The sequence below is a fragment of the Triplophysa rosa genome, linkage group LG13 (assembly GCF_024868665.1).
Source record: "Triplophysa rosa linkage group LG13, Trosa_1v2, whole genome shotgun sequence".
NCBI lineage: Eukaryota > Metazoa > Chordata > Actinopteri > Cypriniformes > Nemacheilidae > Triplophysa > Triplophysa rosa.
The window spans coordinates 19,795,679-19,814,192 of record NC_079902.1 but is presented as its reverse complement, the minus strand read 5'-3'; the positions used below and the strand labels follow the sequence as shown (position 1 = coordinate 19,814,192).

General features: G+C 37.6%; 4 protein-coding genes across 6 annotated transcripts in view; 2 read left to right on the top strand and 2 right to left on the bottom strand.

Moving 5' to 3' along the window:
* pdlim7 (PDZ and LIM domain 7) overlaps positions 1–5,122 on the bottom strand; it is a 37,609-nt gene extending 32,487 nt beyond the window's left edge. The window contains exons 1-2 of one of the 2 annotated variants that reach the window (XM_057349919.1): positions 4,989–5,122; positions 2,822–2,920 (exon numbers count right to left, since the gene is read on the bottom strand). In XM_057349919.1, coding sequence (XP_057205902.1) covers positions 2,822–2,920; positions 4,989–5,009 — 120 coding nt within the window. In that variant the 5' untranslated portion in view covers positions 5,010–5,122. Of the gene's footprint in view, positions 1–2,821; positions 2,921–3,715; positions 3,838–4,988 lie in introns of those variants that run through there. The other variant, XM_057349920.1, reaches the window with a different exon arrangement.
* Positions 5,123–6,241: 1,119 nt separating this feature from the next.
* cltb (clathrin, light chain B) lies at positions 6,242–10,605 on the top strand. 2 transcript variants are annotated; one of them, XM_057349950.1, is made up of 6 exons: positions 6,242–6,647; positions 7,466–7,509; positions 7,647–7,764; positions 7,996–8,107; positions 8,569–8,622; positions 9,032–10,605. In XM_057349950.1, exons 1-6 carry the CDS (start codon positions 6,461–6,463, stop codon positions 9,201–9,203), a joined length of 687 nt encoding a protein of 228 aa, XP_057205933.1. In that variant the 5' UTR covers positions 6,242–6,460; the 3' UTR covers positions 9,204–10,605. The 2 variants fall into 2 exon arrangements, with proteins under 2 accessions (XP_057205933.1, XP_057205934.1); XM_057349951.1 differs by lacking the exon at positions 8,569–8,622 and having other exon boundaries at positions 6,245–6,647.
* Positions 10,606–10,725: 120 nt separating this feature from the next.
* higd2a (HIG1 hypoxia inducible domain family, member 2A) lies at positions 10,726–12,223 on the bottom strand. The gene is made up of 2 exons (XM_057349952.1): positions 11,909–12,223; positions 10,726–11,239 (listed from the first exon to the last, which is right to left on the bottom strand). Exons 1-2 carry the CDS (start codon positions 12,087–12,089, stop codon positions 11,076–11,078), a joined length of 345 nt encoding a protein of 114 aa, XP_057205935.1. The 5' UTR covers positions 12,090–12,223; the 3' UTR covers positions 10,726–11,075.
* A 513-nt stretch (positions 12,224–12,736) lies between these two features.
* faf2 (Fas associated factor family member 2) lies at positions 12,737–17,263 on the top strand. Its single transcript, XM_057349252.1, has 11 exons — positions 12,737–12,828; positions 13,617–13,685; positions 13,780–13,914; positions 14,092–14,168; positions 14,290–14,428; positions 15,066–15,151; positions 15,245–15,336; positions 15,420–15,597; positions 15,743–15,914; positions 16,082–16,225; positions 16,556–17,263. Exons 1-11 carry the CDS (start codon positions 12,766–12,768, stop codon positions 16,736–16,738), a joined length of 1,338 nt encoding a protein of 445 aa, XP_057205235.1. The 5' UTR covers positions 12,737–12,765; the 3' UTR covers positions 16,739–17,263.
* Positions 17,264–18,514: the final 1,251 nt, after the last annotated feature.

Below are 18,514 nucleotides of genomic sequence, written 5' to 3'. Positions count from 1 at the left end.
TAGCAAATCTGACCGGTTTTCTCCATTTTTCATTTCTTAAAAGAATAGTTCACCCAAAAATGAAAAGTCTGTCATCATTTACCTTCTTTCTTCTGCAGAACACAAAAGAAGATATTTTGAAGAATGATATTAACCGAACAACAAAACCAATGCAAGTCAATGAGTATCGCCGTTGTTTGGTTACCAGCATTCTTCTTCTTTTGTGTTTTGCGGAACAAAGAAAGTCATACAGGTTTAAAATGACAAGAGGGTGAGTGAATGATGACAGAATTTTCATTTTTGGGTGAACTGTTACTTTAAAAACAACCCCTGCTTGGAAAAACACCTTACACTTTGCTGGTGTTGATCTAGACCAGGCTATGCCAACTAAAATCAGCTCTTGCAAGTGTTAAAGTGATACTTCACCCAAAAATGAACATTATATCATCATTTACTCACCTTTGAGTTGTTCAAAATCTGTATAAATGTCTTTGTTCTGATGAACACAGAGAAAGATATTTGGAAGAACGCTTATAACCTGACAGATTTTGCCCCATTGACTCCCATAGTTGGAAAAATTACTGTATCCTTTCTTTTTTTTGGTTGTTCTGTAGAACACAAAATAAGACATTTTGAAGAACGTAGGACAGCAAACAGTTCTGGGGCATTTTTGACTACCATTGTATTTTTCATCCTATGGTAGTCAATAGGGGGCAAAATCTGTCTGGTTATAAGCATTCTTTGAAATATCTTTCTCTGTGTGTTCATCAGAACAAAGGCATTTATTCAGATTTGGAACAATTCTAAGATGAGTAAAGGATGACAGAATTTTCATTTTTGGGTGAAGTATCACTTTAAGCCTTTTTTCAGGAACACTGACGTGGTTCCTGCATCTTTCTTAAAAAAAGACATCCTTCATTTCTAAACTGATTTTGTCATGCTTAGCGTAAAGAGATGATATCCGTTCAGTCTTGTATACAAAATCATTCTTCATGAATCTAAGACCCCGCACCTCACTTTAGAAGAAGCTCCATCAGGTTTAGCATGGCACGCACAGACACGCTCCCGCTATTGCATAACACCTGGTAGCAGCAGGAGGCTTTAGGAATGGCTCTCAAGCTCACCGATGAAGTCACCGTTTTGACTCAAGCAGACATGTAAGGGAGTGTTTAAGTACAGGTCATCAAAGCTGACAGACGTCGAAGAACAAAACAGATGTACACAGCTCCAGGTTATACTATCCTGTCTGACAAAGCAAGCAAAACAATGAAACCATCGCAGAAGTTAGTCTACAAGAATGCTAGTATATCTAATGTGATGTTAGCTACTAGCTAGTAGCTCCAAAGTCGGTTTAGGGAAGTGGTGCCACTCGGCAGCCATCTTTGCAACGAGCCTTCAGGCAGTTAGGTCAGTTGTTACGTAATTCAAACAAGACATGAATGGGAATACTGATATTTCTACAGTCGCCGGCTAAAATCCTAAATAAACGACGTATTTAAAAACAACATTTAAAAATGACGTAAACTGTACCCTAACGTTTGTTTCCTATGATCAACGCATAAAAACATTCTTTTTCATGTTGCTTTAGATACTACGCATGCGCAAAGCTTAGCTAGGGTGGCCATATTGAGCGTTGCGTTCCTCGCCATTCATTTCAATGGCAGTGAAGCATCTTGTTAATTTTTATATCTTTGGTAGATCTCAGTTTGCTTTCACAGTTTAGCAGCAGTTGTTTCTTCAAAATGTAGAGGTGACGGTTGATGCCATTCAAAACCTGTACATGACTTTCTTCTGTAAAACACAAAGATATTTTAAGAATTGTGGTTTTGTATCCACACAATGGAAGTCAATGAGGGACAATGTTGTTGGGAAATCAACGTCCTTCAAAACATCTTCTTTTGTGTTCTGCAGAAGAAAGAAAGTCATACATGTTTGGAATGACAAGAGGGTGAATGATGACAGAATTTTCATTTTTGTAGAACATTTGGATAAATGGATTATGTCCATTCGCAATGAAGAAAACATTTAAACAAGTTAAATAATCCTAAACTTGGTTGTTCCCATGTCTGGCTAGACAACATTTTTCAGTAATGTTTTGAAAACATTATTATTATTTGTACCTTTCAGGGAATCACTTTCGGCATCTCGAAAACTCACACACATGTCCCCTAGCCAAACTACGGCCTGCTTGTTTGTCCCAGTATTCGTACGACTACGAAATGACCTGTCAGGTCCACTGCAGGAACATCTACCAGATCTGAAGTTTTGTGTACACTACAAACATCACTGCTCATATAAGGAATGGAAATTCTGTGCCCGGACCTGATCTCTTCAATATGGTCCATTGGAAGTGCCATTAAGGCAAGATTCGATGACCTTATAGAGAGAACAACACATGCTGGAAAGTAAACAAAGCATAACACATCCTAGTGAGGAGACATGCGAATGGTCTTTTTCTTTCGGGGTTTGATATCAAGCGGTGACATGTTTCTGAAAGAATGCAAGTGTTGAAATAGACCTTGCGAAGAACCGAGCAGGCTGTTCAAATTAACTATAATGCATTTCCTTTTGAGGTCATATTTGACGTCTCTGCTCGCTGGGGCGGGACTGTGAACTGACACAGAATTGGTGAAGAACTCATTACGGCCATTCAACACCTTGAGTGATTGATGGGTTCGCACTAAATGAAAGCTGCGAGATGCATTGTGCGTTTGTCAAATTGAAATGTTTAAACGGGAGAGAATGAGATGCATACATCATTGATAAAGAGCTGACAGCTCGAACTGTAAACAAAAGGTGACGATACCTCATAATAGTGTTCAGCGGTATGGAGGTCACTTACCCTGGACACAGTCAGGGGCATGTTGAAGTCTTTGCCTCCCTGAAGACGAAAACCCCAGGGAGCAGGTCCATTGAGTGTTACACAATATATATTCATGGCCTGAGGAGAAAAAGATAGCAAGAAATGAAGGTTTCCAATTCATCATCATAATAATAAAAAATAATAACGTCTGTGGTCGTAAACATGAAAATGCTTTTGACACATGGAACAGTTTATAACACGGTTTAACTTTGAGTTCACTCAATACAATTGATGGCAAATGCTATATAAACGGTTTGAGATGAACAATATCAAAGCCATTTCAATGCGTTCCTTTTTGTTCCTGTGTTGGCCGTTTGTTTGCGAAGTAATAATAGCGTTCAACAGAGACATTCGAGAACCACTTTTATTTGAATGAATGAACACAGGTAGGGAACTAAAAATAAACACCTTTATTTTTACTGCGTGGTGAACTGCAAATTACTAGGCAGCGATACACATCGAAAGTGCACATTATGCCCTCTTTTGCATTTAAAGCCCATAAATGAGAAAAAGCACATTGGGACAATAAATCATATCATCAAACTTTTCATTTGGTAAAAAAACACCAGACACAAACCACAAGCGTATCACAAAACACTTAACCTAAAAATGTTTGGTCGTTTTAGTGAAGTTTCCAAAATAAAAGTTTTTCTCCAAAATATAATCTATTTTTGTGCCAAGACAAAATAATCCATCACCAACCCCACCAGCACACCATTGCATCACTGTGATGATGACATCACTAGAAGAGCCAAGGACAACCTGAACCATAAAATCATGACATTTCTCTCCTTGTAACTCATGCTGTCACCAAACTCCGAGGCTATTCTATACCACACTAGGTGTACCTGTTACAGGGTGGTGCACACATACCTCTTGCCACGGGCCAAACTTGTCACGTAAACCTCCAGAGAACCAAGTGGAAATCTGGCACTGTGAGACAGCCTGACTTTCTCACTGCTAGCAAAGCTCAACTCCCTCCCTTCCTGCTCTGTGACACGGGCTAGCTCCACGTCTCTCCAACTCCACAGGCTATATAAGGAATGTAAAACTACACCAAACTATTTCAGCCCAACACCCACGAGTCACAGAGAGACGGGGAGAGAGAGGCAGGGAGTTAGGGAAGAGAAAACATCTACTACCTCACATTCCCTGGCCCTGGTGTAACATTTAAAGCAATAAATAGTCAGAAAAGACATCAGAAAGCAGGTCGGACGGGTGGAAAGCCAAAAGCTTGGTATTCTCAATCTGCTTAACACATGTTTTCGGTGGAACACTGTAGCGGCCAAAGATGGGTATGTGACAGCTATTTGAGGGACCAACAGAACGGCTCTGCCCCATGGTAAAACGGCAACTGAGGGAACATTATATATGGAAAGGTCTTACACTAGTAAAACTGTACTTCAGAGGACATTACACATCCAGAAAAGGTCTCTTTATATATTTTTTACCTTCAGTTTTATTTAGTCACAGATCAGCATACGTTTTCTGTTTAATAAAAAAATGACTAAGACAGAAAAGTGTTTTGTTCAAATACCTCCAAATATTGTGAGTGCAGAAAAAAACTATTTAGTTCTTTGGAAACCTGACAATGGTTCATTTTTCCGTGAATGCATGTTTCGGTTGCTCAATTCTACCAGACAACGATCTATAAACTACACATTTTTTGCCAATAAGTTGAATGCCTTGGGTTTCAACCACCGAAACTTAATGACAACTGCACAAACTCCAATACACTTTGTTTCAACTCTGCTATCATAAAATCAAACAAATAAAGAATTATTAAAATAGTTTCAAAAATACGGAATTCTATAGAGCATTACAGATACTAACATACTATCACGTTAACGTATAAATAGTTGGATAACTTATGAACGTATAACTTAAATCAAAAAGTTGGCATTGTATGAATGGACATGTTTTAACAACCATCAAAAATATGCTTTGAGGAATGACTAACTAAAACCAGGTTGATCCTTTATAAAACAAACCGCCAGAAGGTATACAAGTTTAGCCGCCGTCATACTAACAAACACCAATGAAAGTTTATAAACTTCTGTGTAACTTCAAAGCCGCATACGTCGTAACCTAGTAACGAGTCTCAAAGCCGGTAAAACCAAAAGAAATTGTGTAGTAATGCATTTACCTCCTTCTGATCTCCAGACATCTGATCTGATGGGCTGCGCTATATAACAGATCTTAAGTAAACTTCACAACTTTCCGGACTCGGGCGTCAGGTCGCGCGCAGAACCCGCAGGTTTTCCCTGTTGGATTTTCTTTTTAGCTGGATCGTGATAAACGTCACGCGTCACGTGGGAGGGTTGACGCAGGGGCTCGTGGACGCGCCCCCGTGTCCAGACACATTAGAGTTTGTGTAAATAAAATGGGAGTGAATTACCCCGTGGCCGAAGCAGCACTCGGTTGTTTTATGAATACACTGTTAGTTTGTAAATGTTGGTTTCTTCTGTTTATTTAGTGTTTTGTCATTATAATACAACGTGCGTTCTTTGAGGAACTGTAGCAACACTTTTTTATTATAAGTAATTCATTAATTTAATTATTTTTGTTTATAATTGATTTTATTCCAAAAAAATACGTTTTTAGTATTATTTATATTAACATAGTCTGTCACAAGAGAAAGAAAGAAAGAATGAGTTAGCTTCCGAGTTATTATATTTTTGTTTTTAAGTTGTATTTTATATTGTTTAATTGTTTTATATTTGTATATTATGTTGTATTTTAATTATGTATCATACACACATAATTGTCTATACATACATAATTGTCTATATTGTATATTGTGTTTTTGCTGTTTTGTACATTGCCTATTTCTATATTATTGTATATTATTTTATTTTATTATCTGTGTTCTGTCCTGTTGCTGTCTTTCTGTTGCACTGTGGAGCTTCTGTCACTATAACAAATTCCTCGTATGTGCAAACATACTTGGCCAATAAAGCTCATTCTATTCTATTCTATTCTATTGTAGTTTTATTTATATTTTAAATGAGCTTTTATTTGAAGTTTTATGTTAGTTTTAGTTACATTTTTAGCAATTTTGTTATATGCTTTCGTCATTTTATTATTTATTTGTTTATTTTTATGTTGATATTGTTTATTTAATTATATATTTTCGTTTTGGTTTATGGTTATAATTTTAGTGCTTTAAACGTATTTCTGTTTATTTCTGAGGCAACGTTTCAAATTTGCGTTTACATTAAGTATTTACAATAATTCTAGGCTAATATTTTATTTTATTTCAATAAACAGAAACGTTTTCAAAGTTTTAATTTTAGTAAATTTAGCGTAAACTCGTTTTACCCTCTCTGTCCAGCAGATGGTGACATACGGTAACAGATTAACTGGCTGTGGAATATTTCACTGAATTTTCCCAGCACTGATCACTCCTCCCATTAAGAGCGACGCGTCAGCGAACTCCTAGACAACCTGCTGCTGTAAAGTGAAAACTATCCTGTACACTCTACAACTTCTAAACGCTTGCCACGTCTGATTCATAACAACTCGCGTAAGTTTATTTTCCTTTAAAAATATCCCAACGAGTTCGAAGAAGAGAACAGCTGGAGGCTTTTTACGGAAGCCGGTGTTACTTTGTTAAACATGGCTGACGACTTCGGCTTTTCCGCCTCCGACAACGGAGTTCACGTGGAGGAGGACCCGGCCGCGGCGTTTCTCGCCCAGCAGCAGAATGAGATCGCGGTGATCGAAAACGACGACGCCGGGTTCGGCGCGCTGGATGACGCCGGACCTCCGCCCGCGGACGCGGACACGTACACGTCTTTCGGAGGTGCGTGGTCACGCTGGCCTGTTAGCTTTTGTTAAACCAGAGTATTAATAAAGTGTTTTATTAAACAACCAGGTGAATGGCTGATAATAAAAGATGGTATTAAGCTTAAATTAAAAAGGAAAGTGTCGTACGGCTTTTTGTTTAAGTACGAAAAAGTACCATGGTTGGTCGATATACCACGGTAGGTGGATATACCACGGTAATGTTGAGTATCACAGATACCATGTTTGTAGACATGTAATATAGTAACAACAGTACTTTAGCTAACCGTGTGTAAACCACCATGGTATATAAATATTGGTACATGGATTTTAATAGAATTGAATTGGTTCCCGTCAGCCAGATAACGTCCCACCAACACAATACCAGTGGAGACTCAAGGAAACCATTATAGTTTCCATTAAACTCAATACAATTCCCATTAATACCATTAAAACCACTAGAATTTCTTTGACAGTTTTTTCCACCGGGCTAGATTTGATGCTGGATTTGAGATAAAGTCAGTACTCAATTTGAGACAAAACAATGTTTTCACGGTCAGTTAGTAAGCAAACTAGAAAAGTGCGTTCTGATGAGGGGCAGGGTACAGACAATCAAGGTTGCTGAATGCTGAACTAAACCTTTGTTGAGTGGACACACCAGCCCACCTGCTGACCAGATCTAGAAATGACGGGAAAGGCAAAGCGTTGACGGGCCAACAAGGTTTGCAGCATTCAGGTAATACCTGTAATGTTCCCACCAATAGGAAGTGTAGCGTAGAAACTGTTGCCCAATAAGTGCACTCAAATCTCAAAGCTGTTTCTCTTATTTGAGCGCAGGTGATTTTGGAGGAACAACGGCTGTAAACGGAGATATGTTCCAGGTAAATGCAGTTAAACAATTTCCTTTATGTTCCCGTAAAATGTTTTGTTCTTGTGTACACATATAACGTAATGCAGCTGTTCACTTGCAAGGGACATTATTAATGTTATATAATCATTTGCTATTTTGTAACATTAGGACGCCAACGGCACAGCTGACAGCTACTCAGCCATTGCCCAAGCTGACATTCAGAGGCAGGAACCAGAAAGCTTGCGCAAATGGAGGGAGGAACAAAGGGATCGGCTGGAACAATTAGGTGGTGAATTATTTCATGTATAATTATAAATAACGTAACGTAAGTAGTGTGTTTGTTTTGGTGCCGGAAACCCGATTACGAAAAGTGTTGTTCTATTAAAAAGGTAGACTTCTGCGATTCATTATTCCAAAAGTTGATTTAATGTAACATCAACATTTTTATCTTTTTTTATTCTTCAACATTTTGGGTGTTTGCACTAGAATAACAGGACGATTGTTTTTTGCTATTTAGATTCAGCTGCTAAAGCAGCTGAGGCCGTGTGGAGAGAGAAAGCCCAGAAGGAACTAGAGGATTGGCATGTACACCAGAAAGAACAGATGGAGAAAAACAAATCCAACAACAGGTCATTTAATGTTAACATCTTTTAAAATGCACTTAATTCAGCTGCATGTATTTGTTTGCACTAATCCTTTCACGAACAGTTGCACACAAAGTAAGACAGGTAGTTAGAAATTCTTTTAAACTGACAGCAAGTCATTGCAGGCCAAAGCTGGCAGCTGTCTTGCCAACTATTAGCATTATTATTGATGTTAAATGTATGTATAAATTGAGAAAATTTACTCCATTTGTTTCAGACAACTTTATGTAGTTATTTAATCTAGGTGTTACTGCTGTTTTTGACAACTGTTAAACTCCTAGATAACTCATTTTGTTGTTTAACCCCTTGTTTCATGTGCCGCTTTTGTGAGACTGACACTTCTCTTTCTTTGTATCTCTCCATCTTTTGCACTTCCTTTCCACTCCCATATTCTTCTTCCTTTATTTTCTCTTCCTCTTCTGCCGTCCTGTCTCATTGTGCACTAGGATCGCTGATAAGACTTTCAACAAACAGCCCAACTCTGATGTCATAGGCTTTGTGTATGTTTACCATAACTCGTCCCTAAATAACAAAAACACTATTGTTAGAAGCAGATTAGCAAAGATTTTATATTCTTGGTTCTTGTTAACATAATTGTGCATACATTAGATGTTAGATGTTATCTGTTTGGGTCTGCATGTCATTTACTTTTATTTGATAAAATATCAGCCTTAAACGTGTTTCATGTTGTATATTGAAATACACAGTATTCAGATGAAAATCGCATCATTAAACCTACTGTATTTAGCAAAGTCCACTTGTGATCAAATTCTAGATTTTAATACTGTGTTAGTAGGGCTTGTTTGCTGTAGATGGGTGTTGTTCTTTATTTTATATGATGACTCGTATAGGCTTGGAATAACCTTTGACCTCTGCACTCCTGGTTCTCATGATTGTCTGTCCCTGCAGAGTGTCAGAAACTGCTTTTCTGAAGGAGTGTGATGACGACAGCCCCGGCACAGAATGGGAGAAAGTGGCCCGTCTTTGTGACTTCAACCCCAAAACCAGCCGCCAGACTAAAGACGTGTCTCGGATGCGCTCGGTGCTCATTTCTCTGAAACAGACGCCTCTGGTTCGCTAAAACATCTCCCTCTCGTGATTTACTGGCTTTCTTTTTTTTTCCCTCTTGCACTTTATTTTAATGAAGCTGGACATCTAACAGAGTAAAGGATTTTTTTTTAGAAAGTGTACAATTTAGTGTATTTAAGCTTCATATTTATGTACCCTGATGTTTTATGGTGTCAAGAGTATTTAGTTTGGCTATTCTACATTTTCAGGAATTTTATACACGAAGAGAAAAATTCAAGTGTGCCTCCGACTTTTAAAAACAAGTTAATTTGTTTATCACATTAATCCGCAGGGCAATAGTTTTTTTATTTTAGTCCAGTGATTGTTGTGACTTTTCAGTTTACTCAATAGTGATTGTGGTGACATTTACGGTACCCACAAATCTCCAGACAGCGTTATTATTTTTGTTCCTGTGGTGGCCCATTAAACAAGAAACCGAGGTGTTTTGTTACTTAATATGGACGCAGGTTTGTTTGCACCTCTCTCTTTATGAAGTATTTTAAACTTTCTTCATAAACTCTACTAAAATCAGTATCAAGGTTTGGTATTATCTGCTTTTGTGCATTTCTGCTCACTGTCAAGAGGGAATTAGTTGTGTTCATAAGTCTGCTACGGTTCATTTTTTGTGGTTATAATTAAATCATTTAGTGAATTAAAGTTATGCATGTAATGTTTGTTTTTATGTCTGAAGTGACCGTAATAGTCAGCAGATGCGATTTTGCTGCAGGATTATAAGATCACAGCATTTATAATGCATGGTTGTATTACTCTGCCATTATAACATTGGACAACATAGAAATCTACATTACTTATATTTAGCACATGTTCTTAGCAGTTTTCTCTGACGATATACATAAGGGACAAATAATACCAGGTTTGAACCACATCTTTAGCAAAATGTAGTGTTTTGTATGTAATGTGGCCTCAGTCCAATACAGCAATGAATACTGTGCCTGAACTTTTTGCTAACTGAGATTTCATGTCTGGCCTTCATCACTCAATCTGCCAAAATCTGACGGCTAGAAAAGGATAGCACATAAAACAATGCAGGTAGTGATCCTTTTGTACAAAACACATTTGCTGTTAGTTGAACGAGTTTGTCCAGATGTTGAAATTGTAGTTCTGCTTGTTACATGACATGTCTTGAAATGTTACTGATGGTTCCACAGAGTAGTTAATTTTAATTGCTTTTAAAACAACTCAAATTTATTTGCTTATTTTGACAAGTTAAGGTCTAAAACATCTGCTTATGTTTAACCTGATTCGGGGTCATTTTTTACTACTCTAATGAAAACAAAGTGCAGCTTGTTTGATTAAGCTTTTTTTATTTTAGCTTCTCATAACTCTATGAATGAGTGTGCATTGATACAGACCATGCAATACTGATGCATAATTTAATAAAAGCCTCAATTCAATTACTATTTATTGTGAGTCCTTAATAACGAATACTAACACATCATTTCATGTGAATAGATTTGTTTAATATTAAGGGCCCTAGTTGTCACATTACATTGTGCCTTAAATAATTTTCATAAATGTACATAATAGACAATTGAGATAAGACACAACATTTACACTACCTTAATTTATCAACATAGGAAAAAATACCACTTGGCCTGTCGCACCAAATAACTACAAAAGTAGCTATTTCTGACTCGAATCAGGACACTCTTTAAATTAAATATTGGGCATAAATCTGATGAAGTCAAATAGCCCCACCTACCACCTGTCAGACTGTTGTTCTTGCACTAGGCACTTCTCTTTGAAGAAAATAAAAATGGTAACAGCTGCATTAAGCATTCAGTTCATTCCACATTTACATCACTTTTCACTCATCAGCTACATAAGGCTCTGGTCAAACTGTCATTGCTCTGTTGTTTCTTCACTACTTGGGCTTCAGTGCTGTGGCAGCAACACCCACTATGATGGCAACGACTGTGAAGCCTTGAGCGAAGATACGGGCTCTCATTGACAGCTGCGACTGCCGGGTCTTGCCACTTCTGAAGGCACCGAGGCCATAGATCAATGCCCCAGCGGTTCCTAAGCAACCTGAAGACAGAGAAAATGAATGAATGATGGTCAACCAGGTTTACATTTTGTTCCCATTAACACAATTATTATTTTTTTATATTATTATGTGTATTCTATGAGTTCGTTTTTTCTTTTGGGTGTCTCTTGTTTACTATGTTGTGTTATATTTATGAGGAATATCAAATAACACAATTTTAACAAACAAACACCTTTTGTGTACTTTTTGTTTGGCTTTTCCTGACACGACAAGGTGAAATTCACATGCCCAGCACTTCCCAAACAAACAGGACGCAACTCAGCTCATACATTTGTTTATCAGTTGTTGACAGGGGTAGTTGAAACTGGAAACTTTCACTTATGAGTGCAAAATATAAGTAATTCTACCAGGTTAATATCATCTACACGCTTGTACCGTCAGCTTTAATGTGATTCAGAATATGCAATGTAACCCTGTGCCATTGCCACAACATTGACGCTATCGCAGGAATCGCAGGATGAGGGAGTTTGAATCCAGTCACTATGACGTAACAAGGACACCAAACCCTTAAAAATGGGTTCATACACAAAAACATCCTATATATGATCTGTTACCATTTTTAATATGGAAACTAGTGTAGTAAAAAAAATCACGTTCGCGTGCTGTCATCTGCAGCTTGTGTAAGTGATGGTTTGTTTTATATAACTCACCTATAGGGACGAATGGGTTTTCTTTAGTTTTCCTGATAAATTTGTCTTTAAAGTTTTCTTCCTTTGCCCTTGGCAGCGGGCTAAATCCCTCGATCACCGGAGGCTGTGATACATCAAACACGATAGGTGAGGGAGTTTTAGTCGATTGATCTCGTCCAACCGAGGTCGGTGCAGCTGCCATACTGAAAGCACTTCGGTTGGTACAGGAAGTCGGAATAAACAGAAAGGACTGGACATTTCCGGTGGCACCTAAAATCTCTTATATTTGTTTTAGATCTAAACCTGTTTTATACTGTGTTGTTTTTATGTTGTTAACCATGTTTCATCTTCTTAAAGGATAACAGTAAATTATAAATATTATAATTTAAAAGAAGCTTCAATATTTTCTCCGGGCGCTGCAGCGATAGCTGCCCACTGCTCAGGGTGTACGTGTGTTCGCGACTTGCTGTGCGCGTGTTCACTACTGTCTGGATGGGTTAAATGCACATAAATCACATAAATCACATTTCGGGTATGGGTGACCATACCTGACAAATAGGTCACTTTCACTTTTTCACTTTCATATATTCATTATCCACTGGGATTTTTAAAATCGTAGAATTAATATTGTTTTAATTATTGATTATTATGATCGTTGATGACTACAGTTTTAGTAGAATTTTGAGAAAAAATATATGTGAAAAAAAATTTACAAACGATTTTCACATTAAAAAGTCGACATAAAAGTAAAATGCCACATGACTCCAGTGCAGCAGGCGGCGCAAAAAGAAGAACCCGTTGGCGCATCGTAGTACGTATTCTGTCACGTCAGCGCGCTTTAAACGTCATCACGTTTTGTTAGGGCTCGGCGAGGTAAGATGGCGGCGCCAGAAGAACAGGAATTATCTCAGGCTCAAACTGAAAAACTCCTTCAGTTTCAGGTACCAACGAGTTTCTAATTAACACACTGACTGATTCGCCCTTTATTCAGCTAATTATTTGAAAAGGCTTTTTCACGGTGTCCAAAAGGGTTTAAGCATGATCGGACAATCAGCGAGACAACTGCCGTTAAGATCGTTACTTTTTACTCATTAGTCCAGCTTCACTTAATCGAATAAATGCAAAGAAAAACTATATAATAACATCTTATTTGCAGCACATATAAAGAATTAAATACATAAGGTGCCTATTATTTATAGTGTCCTTTAGTTTATTTGAAGTGAACTGGCAGCTGTCAAGCTGCCTTCCGAGATTGGCTTTTTGTACTTTAATGCACGTAAAAAATGACGTCGGTTTAGGCTGTGAGGTTTTTGATGCGTCTAGGCAAACTGTATTTTTTTTTTACGAGGGTTTGTTACTGTATGTATGCTGGATGAGCCACCTGCACAAGAGAAGCTGAGTTGTTCTTCATCCCCCACTGAGTCATTGTCAGAATATGAAACTGTGGCGTAGCCCTTAAGAAATTTAACCCTTTTTGGTTCAGTTTGTATTTAAACCAGTCACCACAAATGTACCATTGTCTCCCTATAATAACTACAATTTAACCATGTTATTGTATTCAAACTATGGTAATAAACTTGCTACATTTTTATTATAATACTAATTCAAAGATTAAAAATATTTGATGATACTCCAGACATTATGTAGAATGTTAAACACACACTTCCTGTATTTCAATTGGTAGACAATTATGTTGGCAAATAACATAAATTCTTTTGTTGTTATTCAGGACTTGACAGGCTTGGAGTCGATGGACCAATGTCGGCGTACGCTAGAACAACACAATTGGAACATTGAGGTGAGACCTTGTAAACCACATGAACGGATCCTTTCATTCTAGTGTTGGTTACTCTTTTGGAATTAGCAACCTGGTTGTAACTTTTTTGTTATAGGCTGCAGTACAAGACAGACTAAATGAGCAGGAAGGAGTTCCGAGCGTCTTCAGCCCGCCACCCGCCAGACCGTTACAGGTCAACACAACAGACCACAGAGTGTATAGCTATATTGTGTCAAGGCCACAGCCTAGAGTAAGAGCTTTTTTCGTTTTTTCCCTCCCCCCTCAGCAGCACTTCTTGTGTAAAAGGTTTCCTATAGATTTATGCAAATTATAATACATACATAAATACAAATGTATTTACTCACACTCATGTCATTCGAAATCTGTACAATATGTTTGTATTAACACATTTCTCTTTTTTTTACAGGGCTTATTAGGTTGGAGTTACTACTTGATAATGCTTCCCTTCCGGATTACTTATTATACACTCCTGGACGTATTCAGGTATTCATGCATATTTGTTGTTCTTTAATCTAGTATAAAACACATAGTAAAAAGTATAAATCTTTTGCGTGTTAACCATGTTCTTATAGTCCTTCCTTTATTATAACGGTGTATCCTGCAGGTTTGCCCTGAGATTCATTCGACCAGATCCGAGAGGTCGTGTCACAGATCCCGTTGGTGATGTCATGTCATTTATTCGTAATTTTGAAGAGAAATATGGCCGATCGCATCCTGTATTCTACCAGGGAACATATAGTCAGGTATGTTGGCTATTATACTAATACCAAAGAAGTATCAAGACATCATATTTTTGATGTAAACTTTTTATGTCTTTCCTTAATCTTTAAAGGAATAGTTCATCCAAAAATGAAAAATCTGTCATTACTCACCCTCAGGTTGTTTCAAACCTGTATAAATGTCTTTGTTCCAATGAACACCGAGAAAGATATTTGGAAGAATGTTGGCAATTTTCTGTTCTGGGACATCATCCACTACCATAGTAGGAAAAAAATGTTTTTTTTTGTTCTGTTTAACACACAATGAGATATTTTGAAGAATTTAGGAAAATAAAGAGTTCTCAGGCACCTTTGACTACCATTTAATTCTTCCTACTATGGTAGCAATGATGTCCCGGAACTGAAAATGAATAACATTCTTCCAAATATCTTTCTTTGTGTTCATCTGAAGTAATTTATACAGGTATGAAATTACATGAGCGTGAGTAAATGATGACAGAATTATAATTTTTTGATGAACTATCACTTTAATATAGCAGAAAAAATTAACTGCTCAATTTAAAGGCTTTTAAAAACTGTTGTGCCTATTTATCAGGCAGACAGCTTGACTGAAACAACTTGTAAACAAATCCAAAGTAGTTAATGAAGTTTCTGCTTTCAGGCTTTGAATGATGCCAAACGAGAACTTCGCTATTTGTTAGTTTATCTACATGGCGATGATCACCAGGACACTGATGAATTCTGTCGGTAAGCTTGACCTGGGACGTTCTTCTCCGCACACACAGATCACATCTGCCCGGTCTCATGAATCAAAGGTCCTGTGTTTCACATCTCTTTCAGAAGTACATTATGTTCAGAAGAGGTACTGACCTTTATTAACACACGCATGCTGTTCTGGGCGTGTTCCACCAGCAAGCCAGAGGGTTACCGAGGTAACCAGCATCAAGTCTTACATCTTTCTGCTACGTTATGATTGAGATTAGCTGATTACTTTCTCTCTACCTTTTGTGAACAGTCTCTCAGGCTCTGCGTGAGAACACGTATCCCTTCCTGGCTATGATCATGCTGAAGGACCGAAAGATGACAGTTGTCGGCCGACTAGAGGGGCTGATTCAGCCTGAGGATCTTATCAACCAGCTGACCTTCATCATTGAGGCGAACCAGACATATCTCATGTCAGAAAGACTAGAGCGGTAAGATGATGGCGTTTTGCTCCCTGCTTTATACCATCGTCTCTTACCTCTCTTACACATGACTGTCTTAATAAATAAGTGTGAAACAAAAGTGTGTCTCAGCAGATGATTTCAGATGGGAATGTTTGTTGTTGATTGCGTTCAGGGAGGAGAGGAACCAGACGCAGGTACTGAGGCAGCAGCAGGATGAAGCTTACCAAGCATCGCTCCTTGCAGACCAGGCAAAAGAGAAGAAGAAACGTGAAGAACAAGAGCAGAAGCGCCAAGAGGAGGAGAAGGCTCGCCAGAGCATCCTCGCAGAAGAGAGGAGACGAAGAGTAAGCAATTTAATATTTTGTATAAACAGTACACGCCAGTTAGCCTTGTACAATGTATGCAGTAATTTAAGCTCTTAAGGAATTGTGGTTAATAAAATCAAATTTCTTGTGCTAACGTTTTAAGTCAGTTAACAGTTAATAGTAATTTTTTGTGTCTATGTAAACAGACACTTGAAGAAGAGAAGGAGCGCAAGTCTGAGTGTCTTCCCCCGGAGCCGCCATTGGATGACCAGGACAGTGTCAAAATAGTGTTCAAATTGCCCAACAACACTCGGGTGGAGCGGAGATTCCTGTTCGATCAGTCCCTGACGGTAACCACACTCCCATCGTATTGTGTTGTATACTAGTGTTTATACATGCTCTGTGATTCAAGATAAGAAAACATGATCTTCGATTTGAAATTGATATGTTTGTAAAAAGGGCGGGTTAGGGGGTAGTATGACTCAGCCCTTTCTTGTATGAGTGAAACCGTGAGTCACTTATATAATTGTTTTTCTATCAAATCTGCATCTGAATGTTTTTACAAGCAATTCATGATTCTTTTTGAGAAGTTCAGTTATGCATGTAAGCAATTATTAGTTAATGAGACCCACTGATTGAGACTTTAAAACCAATAGCTAAACATCACTTTTCCTTTTTAGGTAATATACGACTTCGTGTTTTCATTGAAAGAGACCCCAGAGAAATTCCAAATAGTAACAAATTTCCCACGCCGGGTCTTGCCTTGTCTGCCGACGGAGGAGCAGCCAAATCCCCCCACTCTGCTGGATGCCGGTCTGAGTCGCACAGAAGTCCTGTTTGTGCAGGACCTCACAGACGATTGACATTTAGCTAACCCACTGCTCACAAGTGAAGTCCCACCTTCCCTCCAGTTCTTCTGTTCAATTGCCTGGACAAGGATCACTAAAATAACTTTTACCGAATTAAAAAAAAAAGAAAAAAAAAACCCATCCTTCCCTGCAGTGATGTTTTGTTCTGTACATGAGTTCAAGGTGAACGGCCATGTAAATATATGACCTACATATTTAAAGTTAAGCCTGGAAGCCACAGCAGAGTTCTTTTTTTTTTAATGCGAATTAAAGTCGACCATATAATGTATCTCATCCAACGACCAAAAGAAGGTGATCGGCTGAAGGTTCCGACGGGCTACTTGAGGTTCAAAGTGAGTTCGAGAACTAAGGCCACAGCTATTCGACGTGGCTTTGTCCATATAGAGTATAGTGCTGCAAGTCTGCCCATAGTGTGCCTGTGGTCATTCATAGATGCCTAGGTTACCTGTCGTCCATGTGATGGGCCTGGTCATGTAAAGATGTAATTTTCCAATACTAAATTAAACATTTTAAAACGTTGTTGTGGTTTGACAATATTATTGCTTGAGGTCATATTTACATTTGCACAGGCGTAAAGCCATGGTTGTTTGCATTCCTTTGTAGGTATCTGAAAGGAGAACATATAATATGGTGCTATTAACTATTAAAACACTTTTATTGTACAATCAAATATAATTTTGAGAGGTAGAAACCCAGAGCTTTAGTCTTTATTGTATAAAGCTTGTGTTTATATATAAGTTTAAAACTTTGTGATGACTTTTATTACATTCGGTAAAGAATGTCATTTCACCCCAAATTACAAAAAAAGAGACCATTCCAAATTTTAATTTAATCAGCATTTCTAGATGTATTGTGGCCAGTCCAGTGTCTGAATTTCAACAAAATCAGGCCTCAGGAGAGACGTAAATTCATCTAACAGCAATGTGAAAGACTGACAGGATGAAAAGACACTTTAGAAATCGAGGTCATAAACATTTTTTTTTACTTTTCCTAAAAACATATTTTATTAATACTGTTGTATTGCTTAAAAGTGAATAAGAACTTTTTTTTCTTTGCATTATTTGAGTTCTGAAAAAATACAGAGCATCTTTTCTGTTAGTTTGACCTGTTTCTCCAGTTTTCATTTTCTGCTAATAGAAATCTTTTTATTTGAAATTTGGGAGAAATATTGTTACACAGAATGAAACAAAAATGATCATTACCCATACCAATAAATAATAAATTCAAAAAACTTAAATGATTTTAAATGTTCTCTTAATTTGTTTCTTGGCTGTATCTGCATCATTTAAAGAAAAAAAATGTAGGACCATTAAGATATTTATATCAATTTCATGACGCATAAGCTTTCTTCCCTAATTGTCATTTCTGTAATGCAAAGTATTTATTAGGTACAAATTCATAATCAAAGTAACTGTTGTACTGCCTTTAATACATTCTGATGCTATGTAATAAAACTGATCACCTACACAGCATAATGTTCAATCTCAGTATTCCTAAAAACAAGCTTAATTTCATGACGCAAACTGCTAAATTTTTATTTTGGGATGAAATGTGTACCACAGATCGTGAGGTTCTCGTGGCACAGAAACCATATAAGACAAGTAACCGAGCTGCAAACATATCTGTATTGTGCAATACGTTCAAAGCAGTGATTCCTCTAGTCAGTGTAGTATGAGTATATATCACACATTTATTAGTGAACAACCCTCTCCAATCAGCAACAATTAAAAAAAAAATATGATTGCACTACTCGGTAAAGCAGAACTAGCA